General features: G+C 34.4%; 1 protein-coding gene across 4 annotated transcripts in view; it reads right to left on the bottom strand.

Annotated features, from left to right (window-relative positions):
• Positions 1-4,318: 4,318 nt before the first annotated feature.
• SESN1 (sestrin 1) overlaps positions 4,319-21,113 on the bottom strand; it is an 89,661-nt gene continuing 72,866 nt past the window's right edge. For 3 of the 4 annotated variants that reach the window (XM_031456131.2, XM_031456132.2, XM_064486801.1), the window contains exons 2-10: positions 17,405-17,470; positions 16,424-16,624; positions 15,473-15,655; positions 13,497-13,739; positions 11,371-11,518; positions 10,022-10,134; positions 7,678-7,868; positions 6,032-6,176; positions 4,319-5,474 (exon numbers count right to left, since the gene is read on the bottom strand). In XM_031456131.2, coding sequence (XP_031311991.1) covers positions 5,388-5,474; positions 6,032-6,176; positions 7,678-7,868; positions 10,022-10,134; positions 11,371-11,518; positions 13,497-13,739; positions 15,473-15,655; positions 16,424-16,624; positions 17,405-17,470 — 1,377 coding nt within the window. In that variant the 3' untranslated portion in view covers positions 4,319-5,387. Of the gene's footprint in view, positions 5,475-6,031; positions 6,177-7,677; positions 7,869-10,021; positions 10,135-11,370; positions 11,519-13,356; positions 13,411-13,496; positions 13,740-15,472; positions 15,656-16,423; positions 16,625-17,404; positions 17,471-21,113 lie in introns of all 4 variants that reach the window. The other variant, XM_064486800.1, reaches the window with a different exon arrangement.

Here is a 21,113-nt window from a genome sequence, read left to right as displayed (position 1 = left end):
ATACACACTCATTGGCACATTTTTTTCTCTGTGAGTTATCGTAACATTTTGTATATATTTCCCTGTGCTATACAGTGTAATCTTGTTTATCTATTCTACAATTTTGAAATCCCAGTCTATCCCTTCCCACCCTCCACCCCCCTGGTAACCACAAGTCTGTATTCTCTGTCTGTGAGTCTATTTCTGTCCTGTATTCATTGAGTTTTTAATTACTGATTCAATCTCCTTACTAGTTATAGGTCTGTTCAGATTTTCTATTTCTTTGTGATTCAGTCTTAGTAGGTTTGTGTTTCTAAGTTACCCAATTTGTTGGTGTATAACTGAAGATGGTATCTGCTCTCCTTTATATTTATGTTGGCTGATAATGTCCCCTTTTTCATTTCTGATTTTATATATTTGAGTCTTTTTTTCTCTTAATCTAAAGTTTTGTTAATTTTGTCGATATTTTCAAGCAAGTCTTAGAAAACAATAGAAAAAAAAATCTATTGTCTGTTTTATTTATCTCTGCTCTAACCTTTGTTTCCTTCCTTCTGCCAGCTCTGGGTTTGGATTGTTCTTTGTTTAGTTCCTTGAAGTGTGAAATTAGGTTGTTGATTTGAGATCTTTTTCTCTTTTTTAATGTAAGGGTTTATAGTTCTAAACTTCCATCTTAGCACTGTATCTAAGTTTTGGTGTGTTGTGTTTTACTTTGTCTCGAGATACTTTCCAACTCCATTTGTGATTTCTTCTTTGATGCATTGGTTGTTTAAGAATGTGCTGTTTAATTTCTACACGTTTGGGCTTTCCAGTTTTTTTTTCAACTATTGATTTCTAGTTTTATTCCATTATGATTGGAAAAGATACTTTGTATGATTTCAATCTTGTAATATTTGTTAAGACCTGTGGCTTAACGTGTGGTCAATCCTAGAGAATATCCCATGTACACTTGAGAAGAATATGTATTCTGCAGTTATTGGAGTGTTCCATATGTGTCTGATAGGTCCAACTGGTCTAGAGTGTTCAGTCCTGTTTATCTTCTCGTGGTTCTAGTCATTGTTGGAAATGGGTATTGAATCTACTATTACTGTGTTGCTATTTCTTCAATTCTGTTAATGTTTACTTCATATATTTAGGAGCTCTAGTATTTGGCACTTAATTGTTATGTCTTCCTGGTAAACTGACCCTTTTGTCTGGTATTTGTATAGCTACTTCTCTCCTTTGGTGACTGTTTGCATGGAATATCTTTTCCATCCTTCACTTTCAGCCTATATGTGTCCTTAGATCTAAAGTTAGTCTCTTATAGACAGCATATAGTTGGATCCTCATTTTTAATTTTATCCATTCAGCCAATTTATCCATTCAGCCAATCTATGTCTTTTGATTGGGGAATTCAATCTGTTTACATTTGATGTAATTACTGATAGGAAAGAACTTACTATTGCCTTTTTGTTAATTGTTTTCTATAAGTTTTGTAGGTTTTTTTGTCCCTTATTTCCTTTCCTTCCTCCTTTGTGTTTCATTGTTGGTTTTGTTTTTTGTCTTTTTGTAGTGACATGCTTTCATTTCTTTCTCATTTCTTTTTGGGTATATCTAGAGAGATTTTCTTTGTGGTTACCCTGAGGATTGTGTTTTAAAATATTAAAGTTAATAACAATCTATTTTAAGCTGATAATGATTTGATTTGCATACAAAAACTCCACTCCTTTCCAGCTCTGCCCACTCCCCACTTTGTTATTGATGTCCCATAAGTCCCTTAGGTTCTCTTCACTTTACTTCTTGTCCCTCTGACTTGATAGTATCAAATAACCTCCAAGGTTATTACCAGAACTCCAAAGTTATTGATAATATCAGTAACTCTCCAAGGTCACTGCTTCTTTTGTCTGTATGATCGTTTCCTTTTGAACTCAAGTTTATTTTTCAATTCAGTTGTTGTATCCTTTAGGTCCAGAATTTGGTTCATTTTTTATTCTGTCTCTTTGTCAACAGTGTTTGTGCATCCTTTTCCTGATTTGTCAGTCTTGTTCTCTTTTAGTTCATTGAACATCTTTAAGATGACTGTTTAAAATTCTTTGCGAGGTAATTGAGAGATTTGTATTTCTTTAGGGTTGGTGTCTGGAGATTTATTTTGTTTCTTACATTGGGCCATGTTCTCGTGTTTCTTTATATGCCTTGTGAACTTTGTTGAGATTTGGACATTGGAAAAATAGCTACTGTTTCTGGGGATGTGTCTTCTCTGGGCATGTGTGTATGCTTTTATTCCAGGATACACATCTGCTTTTAACTGTCTTAATTTCCATAAAAAGCTTGTCTCTGTTGCTCCCCAGGAGCTTTTTATTTCAATTTCTATTGTATTCCTGTCTATCCTCTTGGATCCCCTGCACCTGCTTACAGAATGGTAGACTCCCTGCTGCACTAATGCACCTCTTTGCTCACATCTATTTTCAGTGGTCTCCAACTGGCATCCAAATCATGTCACTAGTCTCACTATATTGCTCCAGGTTAGGTGAGACAAAACTTAGTCCCTCAAACAGCTCCCAGACAGGCCAGAATACTGGAAACAAATTTATCTTTTTTCTTTCTGTCCCAAGGGAGGTGCCAGGAATTGGTTTCCTCTCAACTGTACCATGCTATGCCAGGAAGCGGGAAGGGCTAGGATGAGCAAAATGCCCCAGATTTTTGTGCATCTTTTGGTGCAGCCTCCTCCTGGTTTTGCGTTTGCCTGAGTTGTAGTTTCCCAGGTGGTTTCTAGACTTCTCACAAAGGTGTTTTGATCCTCATATTATTGTTAGCTCAGTAGCTCAGTGTCTCCATGGGGAATGAGGACCCTGGAACTTCATTGGTGATGTCACTCCCCACCCACCTGCCTTTTGCTCTCCCTTGATACTCACAAGTCACAAATGTGTAACAAACTTTCATAGTATCTTAATGATGGAAAATATGCTTATTCAACAAGTTTCATTTATTTACTTATCTACCAATGGTCTTTTATCAGAATAATTTGAAATAGATAAACCCTTAGAAGAATAAAAATCTCTTAGCTTTTAAATGAATTTCAAGTTAAAAATATCACTATTTATATGAAGTTAAACTTAAATAATTGTAGTAAATACTTAAGTGTTTGGAATTTACTCTCATTCTTATAGTAAGAGATACTCAGTTAAGTTTGGCCTAATAAAAAAGTTCAATTTTTACCAAAAAAAAAAACCAAACAAACCTCTCAGACTTAAAAAATTGAATCTCAAAACCTCAAACAGAAATCTATTCATGATTATTTAAGAAAAAAAATTCCTCTTGTAGGGGAGTTTTGATATCCCAGAGAATATTCTATTTTACCTTCCCCAATTATTTTGGAAACTGTTAGTTTCAAAGATTATAGTAACATTAGAAATCCTGTGTTTAGTTTTGAGAAAACATCGAGTTGCAGGAAACACCTGTTAAATGGGAGGTGTTGAAACATCAACTTTGTATGACAGGCACGCCTTTATTACTTTAGATTTAGGTATTTTTTAAACTCTTTAAAACTTTCAACTTGTGATTTCTAAGTAGTTGTAACCTTCAGCCAAATAAGATAATCAATTCAGTTAGAACCTCTATTAGAAATTTTGTATTTTCAAAAGAAAGTGCTAAGAACAAAGAGCAGAAAGCAGTATGAGTAGATTTAACTATACTCCAGTGCAACACTACTGGTTGGATTCACCTGTATTGCTATGATGAAGTAACCAGCAGCAGACAGAAAAAGGCAAAGGCATGATGCAAATTCAATGGGTAAGATCATTTGTATGTTATTGTAGCTGACTATAAATGGACTTATTCATTTCTCTAAATATAAAATATATTCAAGATGATAATTTCTACTTAAGGTGATAGTCTTGTCTTCCCATTTGTATATATCCATGAAGGTAAGTAGCACCTCTATTCAAAATTGTGCATCCCCACTATAAATTTATAGGTACTAGATTGAGCTCAATAAATGTTTTGATGGGTAAGAGTTATTACAACAGCTTTGATAAAATTTAGAGCTATTTCTAGTTGTTTGACATTGTCTTTTTTTTTTTTTTGTTCTGTAGTTGCTCCTTAATTAGCCTTTGTTTCTAATCATTTTTAATAATTCTATTTGACTTCTAAAACATCTCAGTTCAAAAGGGACAAGGCATGGGACTATACTAGTCATTTCCAAGATAAAACTCTTCTTTGTATCTTTAAAAATGACTTCAAGAGTTTGCCATTTAACAGCAGTCTCCAGGATCATTTAAACATGATGGCTAATGAAAGTCAATAGAAACAGAATTGTTAGTGATTGTCAAGTCATGACTCTTTAAGACTGAGACAGGAAATAAAATTGGAGAAAAATCATTCTTTATTGAAAAATACCAATAATACTGACAGACTTCAAAAGCAATTCACGCTTCCAGAATACAAAGTACTTAATACATTTTTTTCAAGCCTGTTTGCATTTCAAAGTTAGCATCTTTGTAAATCAATTTGATAACTTGACTAAAAATATTTTCCAGCTTTATTATTGAAGGAGCTGCACAACCTTTGAAGTGGGGACCGTGAGGTGGGCAGGCACAGAATGCACCAGTCTACAGCAACATTTCCCATAACTTTGGTGCTGGAAACAAAAATACTGCACTAGACAGCCGCCCTCCAGTGTCAGAGAATCTTGGGAAACAGCATATCAAAAGATAGCTGCCTTTTCTTATAATTTACACATTTTCATTTAAGATTGCTTTAAAAAAAATCTTTAATAATGCCACTGTAATTTAATGTCATCCAATAACTGAATTTTAAAAAAACAACTATAATGAAAGAAATGAACTGTTACCATCAAAATGGTCTTTGCTGGCTGTGAGTAATTTTAGATGCAAAAAAATTAACACATATGCAAGTTTAATTTGAAACCACACAAATTATGTATGTAGGCTCAGATAGTAGCAGTGTTCACTTTTATTACTAATAGCTTAACTGGAACAGCCACTCTATTCATTCCACCAGCAGGAATAATAGCAGCACCAATATCTAAAATTCTTTATGTATAAAAGCTTACATCATCATTATCCAAGTCCCATTCTTTGCATGCTCCAATTCTTGTTATCTTATTTAACATAAAAGCAACAGGATTTGGAGAGTTACTATTTGCTGTATTAAAATAGTTATACAGCATCTTGTACTGTCAAAAAGCAAAATACTGTGAATAGCAGCCCTTCTTCACAGCTCTAAACTTGAAGCTGCCAAGCACTCACTGCTCGTGCCAGCAGTGGTATTTCCACAGTAAAATAGCAGAAACTAAAGGAATCATGGCACAATGGATTTCTGAATTCTTATATCTACCATTGGTCCTGGGTAGTACCTTCCCCTTGTAGACTACCTCTGCTGATCATTCCATCATCTTTAATGGAGGAAAGGCATCAGGTCATATAGCGGGTAATGGCTCTCAGAGCATAAAGGAGTTCTGCTTGCATCCTAGCTTCTATAAGAAGCAGATTAACATGAACCTGAATATAAAACACAACATTATTTAAGATTATAAGCATTCAAAATCAGTTTCTAAGGCATCTAATAAACACCAAAAATAAGTATATTTTTTTGTGTGCCACTAACTTAGAAATCTTGGGTTTGTTGAACAGAACATCAATTTCTCAAAACAAAAGTTACCTGATTTTTTTTTTTTTTGGATAGATGTTTTCAGCTTACGTATATATTTGATCACATCTCTTCCTAAACGTTTGTTAGAATACCAACCTCCCCTGCTCCAAATCATCATGAAATAATTTCTATAAAGATGGTTTAAAGTCTGTCTTCTTTCTCCTAAGCAGTGACAGCCACTCCAGCATTTTGAAGACAGGCCAGCACACCTGTTCTCCCTGCCTTTATTCTTTTACTTTAGCACCATAATGTTCCCCTCCAAGGAGTACCTGAGACAGCTGTCCTAGAATATTCTTCTCTGGGTTGACAGAGGTGAAGGAAAGGGTTTGAAAGCCATTAGATTAGGTGAAGGAGCGTAAGGATCACTGCTAAGTTACAGAGTAAACAAGCTACAGTCAGTGCGTACCTTCTCAGAGTGCTTGAACTGCCTCCAGAAGCTATCATACATTCTTTTGGTAACCTTTTCAGGAGTGCAAACAACAGTTTTGATATAAACTTTAAAGCTACGATCCAGTAGCTGGTTAATTTCACCATAGTCATAGTCGTCATATCTGTTAAAAGACAAAGTGAGAATAATATTTTCCACGTACAGTCTATCTTCTTCTTACAAAAGTACATCAATAGTAAATGCTGGGTTCTTTTTCCCTCTTTGTGTAGGCAGCTGTCCCCCAAAATAACAGCTTTATAATGTTTAATTGGGGGTGGATGAATGAGCATAAAGGGATAAGAATCAGAAATTAGGGAGATGAACAAAAAACTGCTAGTGCCCAGGTAACTATACATTTACAATCATGAATAAGCAGCTACAGTGAGGAACAAATTCTGGAAACACTGTTTAAGTATTGCTGAAATTAAGAAATTAATTAATTAATTAATTAATCAGACAATATTATTATTGGTACTATTGCATGATGTATAATCTACTTCTCATGTTTCCAGGAGTTTCTAGGGTCAGATGAGAAAAAAACGGGGATGGGTTATCTCAGAGAGAAGAATGGTCAGTTTATTGATGGCCTCACACTGTCCACACTTAGGAGAGGCTGTTCTGCTTCAAGCCAAGATGGTCGTAGGCACCAGTGTCTGCTCTGCCCCACTGGGTGATAATTTCTAGGACACCAAGGGACTGAAGTTTCCTATTTAGTTTTTAGTGAAAAAGGGAGAAAGCTCTTGCAAAGCTGGTCCTATACCCACTCAGGAGGCTAAAGTTAGTAGTCTGGCCACTGATAAAATGAATAGCAAGAGAAAGTCTGACTTTACGTCTAAAATAATCAGAAAACAAGGGAGGAGGACGTAGCTCAGTGGTAGAGCATGCGCTTAGCATGCACAAGGTCCTGGGTTCAATCCCCCCAGTGCCTCCATTAAAAAAATAAGTAAACCTAATTACCTTCCCCCTGCCAAAAAAAACCATGCACAAGGTCCTGAGTTCAATCCCCAGTGCCTCCATCAAAAAAAAATAAGTACACCCATTCACCGCCCCCCCCAACTAAAAAAAAAGAAAAACGAACAAAAAGAAAACAAAATAATCAGAAAACACTATAATAGCATAGAGTTTGGGTGTGTGTGCTAGAACGTGGTACATCATGGCTGCAATTCTTATATAGCATAATAATGTCTTGGTACCTAACAGGGTATGAAAGTTGTGCATTTTGATGAAGTAGCATGGGAGAAGATGCTCTTCAGAAGAGCACTGTAAGACTGGTAAGTTCCAAGGGGTAGAAATATGAGTGTGTCAGGAGATAGAAGATGATACTATGCACGTCTGGAGACAAACTCTGCCTCTGCTTGTCTATGCTCTTGGACCAGCTTGCTTGCCCTCCCCTTCCCTGGAGGCATCTGTTATTTAACTTTTGTCAACGTCCTTAACTCCCTAGCTAGGAGAGAGGAAATACCACGCTACAATAAATCAATTTTTTGAAGCGTAAGAAATAAGATATTGGGGAGCGGATGGTTTTGAGTATACTAGTATGTGTTTCTGTGTGTATGTGTTCAAAGCACCTGAATAATTTAGCCTGAAGGAAAACATCTCTTTATAATATGAGAAAACAGACTAACCTTATTCCAAACATGCAGTGAATATAGTTCCAAATAGCCCGTCTGAGCATTGAGGTATCAACATCTTTGTGCATTGCCATTGTATTATAAGTAAGATTGTAAGCAATGTGAAATTTTTCATCAATCAACTGTCCCACATCTGGATAAAGACGATTTACCAAAGAATAACCATGGTCTTCCCAACAATAGTCCTAAATACAGAGAATAGAACAAATATGATTAAAATGGGGCCAAGTACAGTTCTACATCTATTGCTCTGCAGTGCAGTGAGATTACTGACAGTTGAAATCCACTGCTTTTCTAGTACATCCCTAGCTCTCAGCTTCAGGGGCACTCCATGTTTTCAATTTCTATACTGCAACATGAAAAAGTATGTTTCATAACTGAGCAAGTTTAAAAACCAATGGAATCCCTTTTCTTTACAAAAAGACCACCCATCTTCAGCTTTTTCTCTTTCACTGTCTTCCCAGTCAGCCTCCAGAAGTGACCCATCTCAGGAGACCTCTCTCCTTTTCCATTGCTACAGGCATCCAGATGGTTCTCAAATTTTGTAGATTTTTAATTCAACATATCCATCACTTACTCCTTTTCTTCCTACCCCCTCTGACTCTCAGCCCTACTGTTTCCTAATTAGTTTTCCTGCATGAAATCTCCCTGCTTCCTTTCTTTCCGTGTCAAGCAAAACTTAGTAAGTGTCCAACTTCTATGTCTCCCATATTTATTTCCCTAAAACATCTCTTTGATATTATGCTATCATCACTGTGGCCAAAAGCCTATAAATCTAATCAATTTTAAACTAACTTCCCACTAATTAGAAAAATCCTTTGCTTGAAGCTCTCAGCAGCCCAGCCAGTTTCTTTATGATCCTTTCCCTCACTCTGTCCCTCAACCTAAACTCAAGATTGCCGACAGTCTCCTTTGCTTACAATGCCCGTGTTTTAAAGCCACTCAAATCCTCAAATCTCTCAAATCTTAATCTCTCTCCGTAAAATGTCCAGCCCACATGACCTCTTCAACTGAATTCTATTTCCTGACACAATTTCACTATCAAGTAAAATATTCTAGAACTCTGCCTTATGGCTAATTTTAGTTCCTTAAACAAAGAAGAAAAAAATCTCATAGCTCTCAAATATTTTCATAATTCTGGTAAAATAATTATTACTTAATACTCGCCCCCTCACAATAATTGGGAAAGTAGGGAATATCAATTCATGTGAATTATATATTTACCTTTCTAAATTAAATATATATATAACAGATTGTGTAAGAAATACATATAAACTTTAGTGTGTTTCTACTATGATTTGGAAGCAGTCATAAAACTATAGTACAGAATAGATAAATATTTGTCAATTTATGATTCTCAACTTTTATTTTAGAACTAATGCAGCTACCATTGCTCCTGAGATATAGTTGCAAATCACTTAGCACAGTTTCCTGCCAAAGCACAAACAGAGAAGGAGCCTGGTATCCTGGAGGACCACTTGGTCCCTAAGTTTCCATGGACTCAATATATACAGAATTGTACTGGGGAAGTTTTACTGTATATTTTAAAGTTAATGATCTACGAGCTAGTGAAACTGGGTCTACCAATAATAATTCTACTCCCTACATCACAAACTTTATTAACTGAAGAGACAGGTGTTAAGTAATTTTGGAATAACAATTATTTATGTGAATCCTCGTCAAGGTTTAAATTTGAAACCCTCAAAAATTCTATTGCTTCAAATAACATTCAGTTCAAATTTTAAAGGGAATTAGGATACTGTAATCTTCGTGATTTATTTTCTATGGTATCTGTGATAAATTACCCAAATTAAAATGAAAATTAAAAATTTGCTGTCCCTAAAAGTCCTAATTTAAGCATATCTTTCTTTGATTTTCTCATCCTTTTTTCCTCCACCCACACACACATAATGCTTGAGGTGTGAGGACATTTCTCTTGTCACTCAGGCCTGGTGCATATCAGCGCAGAAATTGCCTCACTTTAACACTGGGGCTCAGTAAGAAAGGGGGAGAAAAAAAACAATGTTATAAATGTTAGGTTCAAATATAATTATTATGTATTGTTTAGCTATATTAAGAACTTTTGAGCTTTTGCATACCATCTGGGAACCTAAAACTACTGTAAATTCTGTTCTATGGATGAATGTGTTTTGAATTCTGAGCAACTGATTTATGAACTTTAACAATAAATACACCTAACAGAATTGCCTGTACATATAGTTAAAAGTTACTTCTTTCTGCAACACTTTCTAGTTCTCAAATGCAGGCGGCTCTTCCTTATTTTAAATCAGACAGATATTTCTAACCAATCAAGTACACAAACAAGTTGCCTTTTTACCTGGACTCGAAATGTTGGGACGTGCATCCCATGCCTAGAGAAATCCTTATAGCCATAACTAGTGTCCTCAAAATGACGAGACACGTCTCTTGCTGGTGTAGCTTCTTCGTCATCTGAAATAATTTTTTAAAAAAAAGCCACTGAAAGCTTTTCAAAAGTAGGATGCCAGTTAAAATTCATTTTACCTATAACAAGTAAAAACAGGATAACCCTTTCTCTGACATTGAGTAACCAATATCACTAAAATAAAGTCTTAAAACTATAAAGAGAAATAGCTTACTTACTAGTAAATGGAATATAACAAAAGGATCCTCTGTTATAAAAAAGTACTCATGGTTGAATTTCCTATGCTTTTCATTCTTCTCTTTTATGGACCCCCTTCTCCCTCTGTGTCCTTACTCCGGCTTATACATATTAGGTTCTACTTAAAAGTAAGTACTCCAAGTATGAAAACCCTTTTGAATAATCTTTATGGTGATAACAAATCAGCTGTGCTCTACACTTCAGCACTTGGACTATTTCTGGTTGAATATTAATGTCATACAATACATAAAATGATCTCTTTAACAGCTCAAAGGTCCTAGAAACAATTCTACAATGATGAATGAAGGAAAGGCTCTGTATGTCACCATTTTTACAATGTTTCCTGCACTGCTCTAAGCCTTTTTGGATTATCTTCATGTTTAGGAGTTGATGAGATTATATTTTCAAGTAAATAGAATCAAAAACTTCTCCTCAAGCTAACATCCAACCTCCATTTATACAAACTTGATTTTTCCTTTGCTATTAAGAAATTTGGTGCTTTTAACACACATACTCTTTCCCCCACTGTATTATCATCAAAATACATTTTGAGATACTTTATTAACTTTTTTTCCTTTAAATTATCTGGTTTACATATTAAATCCTATAGCCTACATATAGATAAAGGCCAAACATAAAGGACTTAGGTGGTTGTTAGTTGTTTAATAAATAGCTCCTTTTCACAAATCATAGAATTTTATAGCTGGACTCAATATCAGGCCAAATGCAACTTCCTCATTTTAAAGTAGAGAAAAAAGGGAGCACTCAGGGTTAAATGACTTATATTTACAGAGCTTACTAGCAGTGATTTTAGTACTAGAACGCAAATCACATGTCCTTTCTCTTAGTCTAGTGCTATTTTCACTGTAACTTCTTTTTCTAGGCTGTCTGACTTATAAGCAGGAATATTTGTGCAATAGCTTCTCTAAAAGGAAAGACATATTTGGATTGATATTTTAAAACTTTTAAATTCTCTTAAGTAAAAAAGTTGGGCTCTTTTTTGTAAGCAATAAAATTTTTATTGACTCTGTAATGGTTGCTTTTACCTGAAGAGAAGACAAACATGCTCTCTCTTTTTTCTATTTCAAAACGTGAAGCCATCTCTTCTTGACTTGCCTCCTCTTCATCCCGACACTCCTGTAACTGTCTCATCTTTTCCATGAGGGCTTCGACCTCAAAGAAGGAATCACTTACCTGAAGAAAGTGTAATTAACATTACACATGTCAGACATGGGATGACATTCTTGAATTATCTTTTATAGATCTTATAATTTTAATGCACATGAATGAATCAAAAACAATTATTTTGGCCTATTACATACACAGATATGCAAAATTTAAAATATAAGAAAAATTATTTTAAGAGCACATTCTAGTGTTTTACCTTTTAAAATTAGTGATAACGTCAACTGTTAGTGCTAAGTTTTAAAAATTAACATTACTTGTTAATTTAGAACAGAACTGAATATTTAAAAGTTGAACTTTTACTTGTTCAATTAGTTAAATAAGATACACAAAGTATAAGTGATTTTGCATCAACTGTTTACACTGGGCAGATTGTCAATATACAGGCATACCTCAGATATATTGTGGTTTCAGTTGCAGACCACTGCAATAAAGTGAATATCACAACAAAGCGAGTCACATGAATGTTTTGGTTTCCCAGTGCAGGTAAAAGTTACATTTACACTATACTGTAGACTATTAAGTGAGCAATAATAGCATTATGTCTAAAAAAAGGACATACCTTAATTTAAAAATATTCATTGCTAAAAAATGCTCAACAGCTAGGAATAGGGAGCTTATCTACTAGAGAAATTTTAAAAAATTCTATCATTTCTCTATTCTCTCATTTAGTGGAAGGATAATTAGAAGCAGTACTTTTTCTTTAGCCCTGTACTAAAAGGTGGGGAAGGACAACAATCCAACCCTAAGCATCCTAGCAACTGATATATTCTCCCTTAAACTATTTCATAACCTCTAAGCTTTGATAAATAATCAGTGGCCATACGCAGGACTATAACATGAAACCTGATAGCTCAACAGAGGGTTGTCAGCACAGTGCAGTGATCAGCCTTGGGAGAATGAGTCTCCTTCCTGTGCTGATCTCACCACGTGTAAATGCTATCTCATCTTTTTTATTATTTTTATTATTATTATTAATTATTATTAATTATTATTATTATTATTATTATTAATTTATTTTACCATGCAACAAAACCTGATAAATGCCAAGCACTGTACTAGGCCTTTTACTGCTTTAGAGACATTTCATTTAAACTTCACAATAACCTTGTGTTTGACCTTAATTTAGAAATGAAAGAATGGAGGCTCAGAGAGGTTAGATAACTTGCCAGCAGTCAAATATGTTAAGTTAAAGTCAAGTATATAAATTCAACCTGTCTAAATCTGTTTCAAAGGAATAATACAACTGAGAACATCTGTGCAAAGTATTCAGGAGGCTCTGATGTTGTTTCTGTAATTTCTCTTTGGAAACATAAACCCCTGCTCTTTCACTACAGTGAAAGAATGCAGAGGGAATTTTGATTAATCATATATAGGAATTAAAATTTGCTTATTGAAAATTCAACTCATTCTGATCTATTTCAAAGGAGTAACAAAACTGAAAAAATATAAAAGCCAGAGGAAAGGAATAGAGGTGAAAGTATTTAAGTAAATTTATATTCACTTTTATATACATTTGTGAGATGGTAAACATGGAAAAGTATTTTAAAGGGAGAAATTTCCAGGTCAAGGCTGATTAAATCTTCTGAAACATAAACAATTAAGAGGTCAGCCTGTTTCTTTTGCGCAAAAGGGAAGAAAAAGCTGTGATCAGTATCAGGAAGTTTCTACTACCAAGTTCCACTGTTCTCAGCCTCCTCTCATTTCACGCAGTAGCCATTCAATACTAGCTCCGGTGGCTTCTGATCCTAAAATCATTGGAATGTAACCTCCCAGAGGGTCTTATAATTTTGTATATCCCTTAGCATCAGACTAGTGCTGGGCATTTGGAGGCAGTCAATAAATACCTGCTGGATGTACAGGTTTTGGGGACTAGTATCTCTCTGGACCTGGTGGATTTTCTAAGAAGCCAAATGAAGAAATAATATAACAGCAATTACTATGATTAGTCTTATAATGATCATATAACAAATAATAGATAACTTACCGAAACATTTCCTGCTGAGTTGACCTGCATCTCATCCACACTGTGATTGCCATTTGTAATGTCACAGAAGCAGTAGTTACTAACAGAAGGAGGTCTGAACGTGTGGCCACCATCACAATGAATTTCTGGACTGATTCCACAGCCAAATGTGAACGAGGCAAGAGAATGATAGTGTGTGAGTAGAACTACTGCATGTACCAGTTCTGCAAGGGACCAGCTGTGCTCTTCAGCTTTTAAAAGTCCCTTGGGGGAAAAAAATGAGAACATATTTTTATACTGGGGTATGGTGTTGGTGAAAGAATGTAGTTCACCCTGGTATTTAATCTACTGAAAACAGGATTAGTTACTGTATAAAACTTATGAAATTACAATTTGAGACATGTAGAACCCAGAATTTGCTAATTTAATTTTTATGAATATGTATTCATAAGTAGAGCTTAACATAATCTGACAATGACACATTCATTTTTATTACTTTCTGAAAATCCTGATTTAAAAATGTAATAGAATACATTTTGTTTAAAAGCAGTTGCCATATTTCAGATGATGGATTATGCTACATTAACGATGCTGTTAGTTCAAAGTCTCAAACCAAATGTAATAAATTTGTGTTTCAAGTGGAAGCTACTGTGTAAAATATGCCTGTGTTTTTCTGTATTATCAGGACTCCTCAAGGAATTTTTAAGATAGTAGTTTGAACAACTTGGCTCTGAATATTCCTAAGTCATCAAATTATACTTATTTTTAAAATTATACTCAAGGTAAAGTCTACAGTTCTTCAAAGTCTTACAAATTTGTGTCCCTACTGCTTCTTTATAATCTTGTATAATTTGCATTACTATACAATGTAACAGACGTTGCATTAATCATATTGAAATCTTGTATCTCCTTGATAGTAAGATATTCCAAATACATAATAGGATCTAAAATGTTCTATAAGGAAGACAAGACCAAAAATATGTTGTATTTTTAAGAATTTCTACTGCATGGTAGACACCTTTAGAGAATGTCAATCTATTTTCATTTGATTATCTTTAGTAATAAATAGAATCAGAAGAAACTAGTTTAAGATGGTATTTTATAAAGATACACAATAAGATACCACTTCACATCTATCAGTATGGCTAAAATCCAAAACACTGGTAATACCAAATGCTGCCAAGGATGTGGGAGATCATAGTGGTACAGCCACTTTGGAAGACAGTTTCACAGTTTCTTACAATGCTGAACACAAGCTTACCATATGATCCAGTAACCATACTTCTAGTTATTTACTCAAATGAGTTGAAAACTTATGTCCATCAAAAACCCTGCATGTGAATGTTTGTAGACGCTTTATTCATAATTGCCCAAACTGGAAGTAACCAAGATATCCTTCACTAGGTGAATGGATAAACAAACTAGTACATCTGTACACTGGCATATTAATTCAGCAATAAAAAGAAATGAGCTATCAAGCCATGAAAAGTCATGGAGAAACCTTAAATGCATACTGAAAAATAAGATAAGCTAGTCTGAAAAGCTATATACTGTATGATTCCAACTATATGACATTTGGAAAAGGCAAAACTATAGAGACAGTAAAAAGAGTAGTAGTTTTGGGGGAAGGCGAGAAACAAACGGAGTGACATAGGGAGTTTTTAGAGAAGTTAAACTATTTTGTATGATACTGTAATGGTGGATAACATGACATTATGCATTTGTCAAAATCTGCAGAACTGTACAACACAGCGAGTGAACCCTAATGTAAATTACAGACTTTAGTGATTCATCAGTTACAGCAAATGTACTATACTAATGCTAGACATTAATAATAAGAGAACATGTGTGCGGCGAGAGTAGAGGATTGAGGAAGGTAGAATATGGGAACTCTGTACTTTCTGGGCCATTTTTCTGTAAACTTAAAACTGCTCTAAAAAATAGTCTATTTAAAAAAATTTTAAATGACACCCTAGATACATTAATTGTCTACTTACCTCAATGTGTTCTTTGGTAATAAGCCAAGGTCTGTGGGCTAACACTTTGTTAAGTTCTCCTAAATTCTGTAGTTTTTGAGGAGCATTCTCTAAACCATTAAGCCACTTGGGGTCCCCACCAACGTGAAGGAAATCATTTACATGGAGATTCACTAAGTAGGAGCACTGATGTCTTGCTGCAGCCTTAAGAGAAAACAAAAAGATTATTCTAATTATAAATATTAAAATTTTGAACAACCACAAACCTTTTTTCTTTAAAATGTGCAACACAGCTAATTAAGTTTTTGGATAGTACATTTTCAAATTCTTCATACAGTACAAAAATGAAGTTTTCATATAAACATTTAAAAATTCACATATACCATAGAAAGCACCTCAGAAATATAACAAAATATCTGATAAAAGTATTTGTACTTGGGGGGAGGGTATAGCTCAAGTGGTAGAACACATGTTTAGCATGAATGAGGTCCTGGGTTCAATCCCCAGTATCTCTAAAAATAAGTAAACAAATAAACCTAATTACCTCCCACCACCAAAGACAACAAAGTATTTGAACTGTAGAAAATTTTATTTATACACTAACTGTCAGAACCTCAGATTAAGAAGAAATTTCAAATAAGGTGCCAACCATAAAAGAATGGAATATTATTTATAAATTGAATATGAGTACCAGCACTTAGTCAATCTGAACTATTTGTAATAGTGAAATAGATCTTGTGTTCTACTTTATTCTCTTATTTAACAGAAAATGGTTTTCAGCAGAGTGTAAACACGTTTCTTTTTCTGTTACACTTGAGAGCATACTTATTTAGAAAGAGGAAAAACAGATACTACCTAACAGGAATGCAATTAGAAGTTAGAAATATTTATTCCTGTGTTTGAAGTATTAACCATCTCTTAAAAAGATTAATAAAGCAGGCAGAAAGAATTTTTCATTGAATGTTTACAAACCATTATTCCAATGTAGTGCCGATAATGTAGGGGTAATGGCCCATCCATTTGCAGTAGATAGTGTTGAGTTTTTAAGAAACTTTCTAAATATTGTGGGTGAAAAACCATCACTAATGTAATGTTATCCAGACGACCCAAAGCAGCAAAAGAATCTGCAAATAAAGTATGCATCTGTGCGTCTTCACTCCCTACTTGGAGAATCTGTATAAAAGAGAGAACAACCATGGTTACATAAACTAAATCGGTGTTAAAAAAGAAATAGGCATGCACTGCATTTTAAGTGTCATCAAGAAGAGATTAAATCTGGTTTAAGAAAGAGAGGTTATAATTCTACGAACTTAACTAGTAGCAAAATAGAGGAATAAAGTCACATATCATGTAGTAGGGGAGAAACAACAAATGCCAAACATTAAAGGCCATCTAGATCGGTTGCTTGCAGACTTGGCCAGAATCCAGATAAAGAAGCAGATTTAGATTATCAAATTTGCAGAGCTTGCAAACAGACACTAAAGCCTTTCCTTTTAACAACGCCTACTCTGTCTGAATTTAAGGAGAACCAACATTAACAGCAAACAGTCCTTGTGGAAAAAAAAAAGCATAGGAGCTTTTACATATTTAGAATTAAACATCCAATCTAGCATTGATACCAGCCTGTGGAGTTGGCCAAGAGCAGGTAACTCAGCTTATGGGCACGACTAAACATCTAAATTTAAGCAGGTGGCATATCACTGGTCAAAAACAGGACCTGCCTTTCCTTGATTAAATATGGGTGTTAAAAAAGCATCATGAAATACTAGAAATCAGCATGACTATAACAGCTTTCTAATCCCACAGATTCACTGCCAAAACATCATGATTAACTGTGATCAACTCTGTGTAAGCATACTGTTGATCAACAGTTGTTCAGATGCCAAAAGGTGGGTCATGAAAGCTTTTCTTTAAAAGCATACAGTTTACTACGTACTTTCACAAACAACATACCTCCTTTTCTGGGATGAATCTACTTGGTCCGTGTCCTAGTGGTCGAGGAATTCTAATTCCAAGTTCCTAGAAAAGAAAATTACACCATCTCAGTCCTCCAGCAGTAAAGAACATGAACTGAGGCTACCAGAATGGGAGGGAAAAATAGGCCAGTTGAACAGAGACAGGCTTGTTTTGGTGTTTTGTTCTCATGGCCATATGTACATACCAACTTTTCTGTTTGCATTACATCGTGGACAACAGTTTATAATACAACTCTGACTAAAAACAATAAAACCTGTTTCACTAAAACCAGAGTTTTGCATAAAGTGCTTGGCACAAAGTCTAGAACAGAAAGTTCAGCACATAGCAGCCAACCCTGCTGACCGTCAGTGATACAAAATAAGACCAGTGTATTTGTACATCCCAAACCCAACCAACCAAAATATCAATCCTGGTGCATCTTGTCAGGAAATGAAAAAGCAGTAACCTCTACCTAGATGTCTTAAACTGAAAGAAGTATAATTATTGTTACATCTATAATAACACTTAAGAACAGAAATAATTATGAAAAAGAAGAAATACTATTTAAATCAACAAAAGAGAAAGTCCTGCAGGACATGGTTTCTCTGGTTGAGTAACAATTTTAAATAAATTAATTTCATTTGTGAGTTTTCCTTAAATTTTTAACTTACAGGAGCTCATCTAACTTTGCTTATATTTTAGAGCAGCTCAACTAATTAAAAAATAGTTTTCTGCCTTTTGACATAGTGAATCTAGAATTCTATAATTTATGTGACAGTGTGGTTAACAAAAACAATCTACTGTTAAGGCTTTCATCTTTTCCCTCAGTACACTATACTTATAGAAACAAAACCAAAATATAACTCAACTTTTTTTTTTCTTTTGAGGCTCATGTCCTATCAGTCTAGTCTAAACAAACAAACACCTTCTTTAGCAACTAAATATTAACATTTCCTTATATAATTACATACAAATATTATTTCCACCCTCTCTACTGCTTCCAGTTTAAGTCTTTCATGATCTAAACCAGATGCTTTCCTTTTACAGCAAAAAAGAAAAAAAAAAAAAAAGAAAGAAAAAAATCGGGGGGAGGGGCAGACAGAGAAGGACATGTGGCAGCAATTCAAGAAATCTGATCCAAGTGAATGAAAATCTTTTGAGCAGAATGGATTTTTTAAAATTAAACAGGCAGGACAAAACTGAACAGAATCTTAATTAGGAAAACTGAAGATTCAAAGTAGTCTATACTTGCCAAATAAACCTATAAAATTAAAAAATGTGTATGTGTGTGTATATACATATTTCAAATAATCTTGTATTGGAGATCAGTGATTTCTTACTCTGGTAATTCCACACTTTGGCTGAAGATAATGTTCTAATGACTGTATCCTTCATAAGAAGAGGCACTAAATTCACTGGTGAGGCCATGTATGTGTTTCAATTTTAATATCCTATAATAAACACAAGGAAAAAACCCCACATTCCTGCTATTCAATACCTCATCTTAGCACAAATGCAGCCATTTATATAAAATGATAACTCCATGGGCCTTTCTAACTGCTGAATTTCTGATCCAATTACATACATTTCAAACAAAATACATTAGGCAAAACTTTAAGGCTAAAAATAAATATTTACCCTTTCTCATTTCTTTACTATCTTATTCAAACAAAATGCATTTTAGCAAAACTCACATTTCAGAAGTTTATTATTCATTTTATACTTAAGAGACACTATTCTTGTGACTTTAGTATATAAAAAGGTGGCATTTCAAATGGGGGAGAAATGGATTATTCAAATGATGTTGATGCAACTGGGAAAGCCACTCAGAAAAAAGTGTAATTGGAGCCCTAAATCATACTTTACTCCACAATAAATCAGAGGTAACTGTGAAAAACAAGAATAAAAAACATTACAATACTAGAAGAAAACACTCATGGAATGGAGTTAGGCCTAAGAATGCCACAAAACCCAGAAGTCATCAAATATAAGATTGAAAAATTTGATGACATAAAAATAAAGACTTTCACATGGGAAAAATAAACTAAGTCAAAAGCAAACAGAAAACTGGGAAATATATTTGCAACTCACATAGCAAAGGGCTAAATTTTTTTTAAAGACATACTTTTTTTTAATCACATACTTTAAAAAATTATCATTTTTTAAATGGAGGTACTCGGTATTGAACTCAGGACCTAAGCATGCGCTTTACCACTGAGCTATACCCTCTCCCCTAAAATTTTTTTTAATACATAAAGACAAATCATTCAGAAAGCCCCTAACAACCTAATAGAGCAATGAACAAAGGACATAGACAGTTCAAAGAAAAGGAAATTAAAATGGCTCAAAAAAATGATCAACCCTCACAATAAAGCAAGTGTGAGTAATTACACAGAGATAGTTTTTCACCTGAAAAACTGCTTAAGCTCAAAAAGTATGATAACAGGCTGTGTTGGAGAGAAGGTGGAGAAATAGCCATTCATTGCTTATACATTTCTGATGGAAATATTCTGAAGTGTAAGGAGTATAAATTACTGTAACTTCTAGGAGGGCAATTTGAAATATCGATTAAAAAACCACATATGCTTTTAATCAACAATTCCATTCTAAACATTAACCTATATTCACATTTCTGAAATGTCATATGTAAAAGTACAACCACTGCAACATTGTTTATAATAGTACAAGATACAACACAACTTAAGTGCTCATCAAAAGAGGACTGTTTCAATAAAGTTTAGAATGACCATAGACTGGGATACCATGCAGTCCTTACAAAGAATGAAGCAGTTCTATATGGGTTGGCTTTAAAGATACATTATGTGGAGGGAAAAAAGATACATTATGTGGAGGGAATAAAGCAAAGTGCATAATATTATGTTACTATTTGTAAGGAGAGGGAAAAAATACTTAGCAATTCCATCTCTAGGACTTTATCCCAGAAACACGTTAGCAACATGTGGATAGTGTGTGTGTGTGTGTGTGTGTGTGTGTGTGTGTGTGTGTGTGTGTGTGTGTGTGTGTGTAATAAGACCAGATGGGTAAGTACATGGGTAAGTACATGGGCCTCAAAACAGAGGATGAAGTATATTATTTTGGCTTTATTTCTATTCCAAATACATAGTTTATATATATCAAACTATTACAAAACAGTAGCTTTACAATTCCAATAAAGTGGCTATCAGTGTTTCGGAAATGGAATATTTTCCAAGGGCCTTTCCCAATGGTCCTATGTAATTGTCTTTGAAAGTCCATCTCTATAGCCAAATTTAGTGGCCATAGTGGTATTACTGTCTCCACTCTTCCTTGCCTTCAATGGTAAAAGCTTTTCTTCCCAGTTCCTTTAGAATACATTCTTTTAGAGTGAAAAATTACATGTTTTAAAACAGGATGTTAAGAAAAAGCAAACCTCTTGGGAATGGATTATAGACCCATTGTGCTAATAACCTCTTAGAGTTAAGATCACATTTATTCCTTGATGAGGTACTAGTCTGACAAGAAAGCTGATGACAGAAAATAGAAACACTGAAGAAAGCAAATGAATGGAAAGAAGTCTCTGATATTGAAGACTCCAATTTCATTATTTTACCTAAGGTAGTTCCAGGTAAAATCGAATTTTACCCAGCTCACAGTGGGACTACCAGAGTCAACTTCCTACTAAGCTGAAGAGGTTGTAAGATGTACTTGCCACTCTTTAAAAGCAGAA

The sequence above is a fragment of the Camelus dromedarius genome, chromosome 6 (assembly GCF_036321535.1).
Source record: "Camelus dromedarius isolate mCamDro1 chromosome 6, mCamDro1.pat, whole genome shotgun sequence".
Lineage (NCBI taxonomy): Eukaryota > Metazoa > Chordata > Mammalia > Artiodactyla > Camelidae > Camelus > Camelus dromedarius.
Note: the sequence above shows the minus strand (reverse complement) of the source record. Positions and strands in the feature narration are given on the sequence as shown.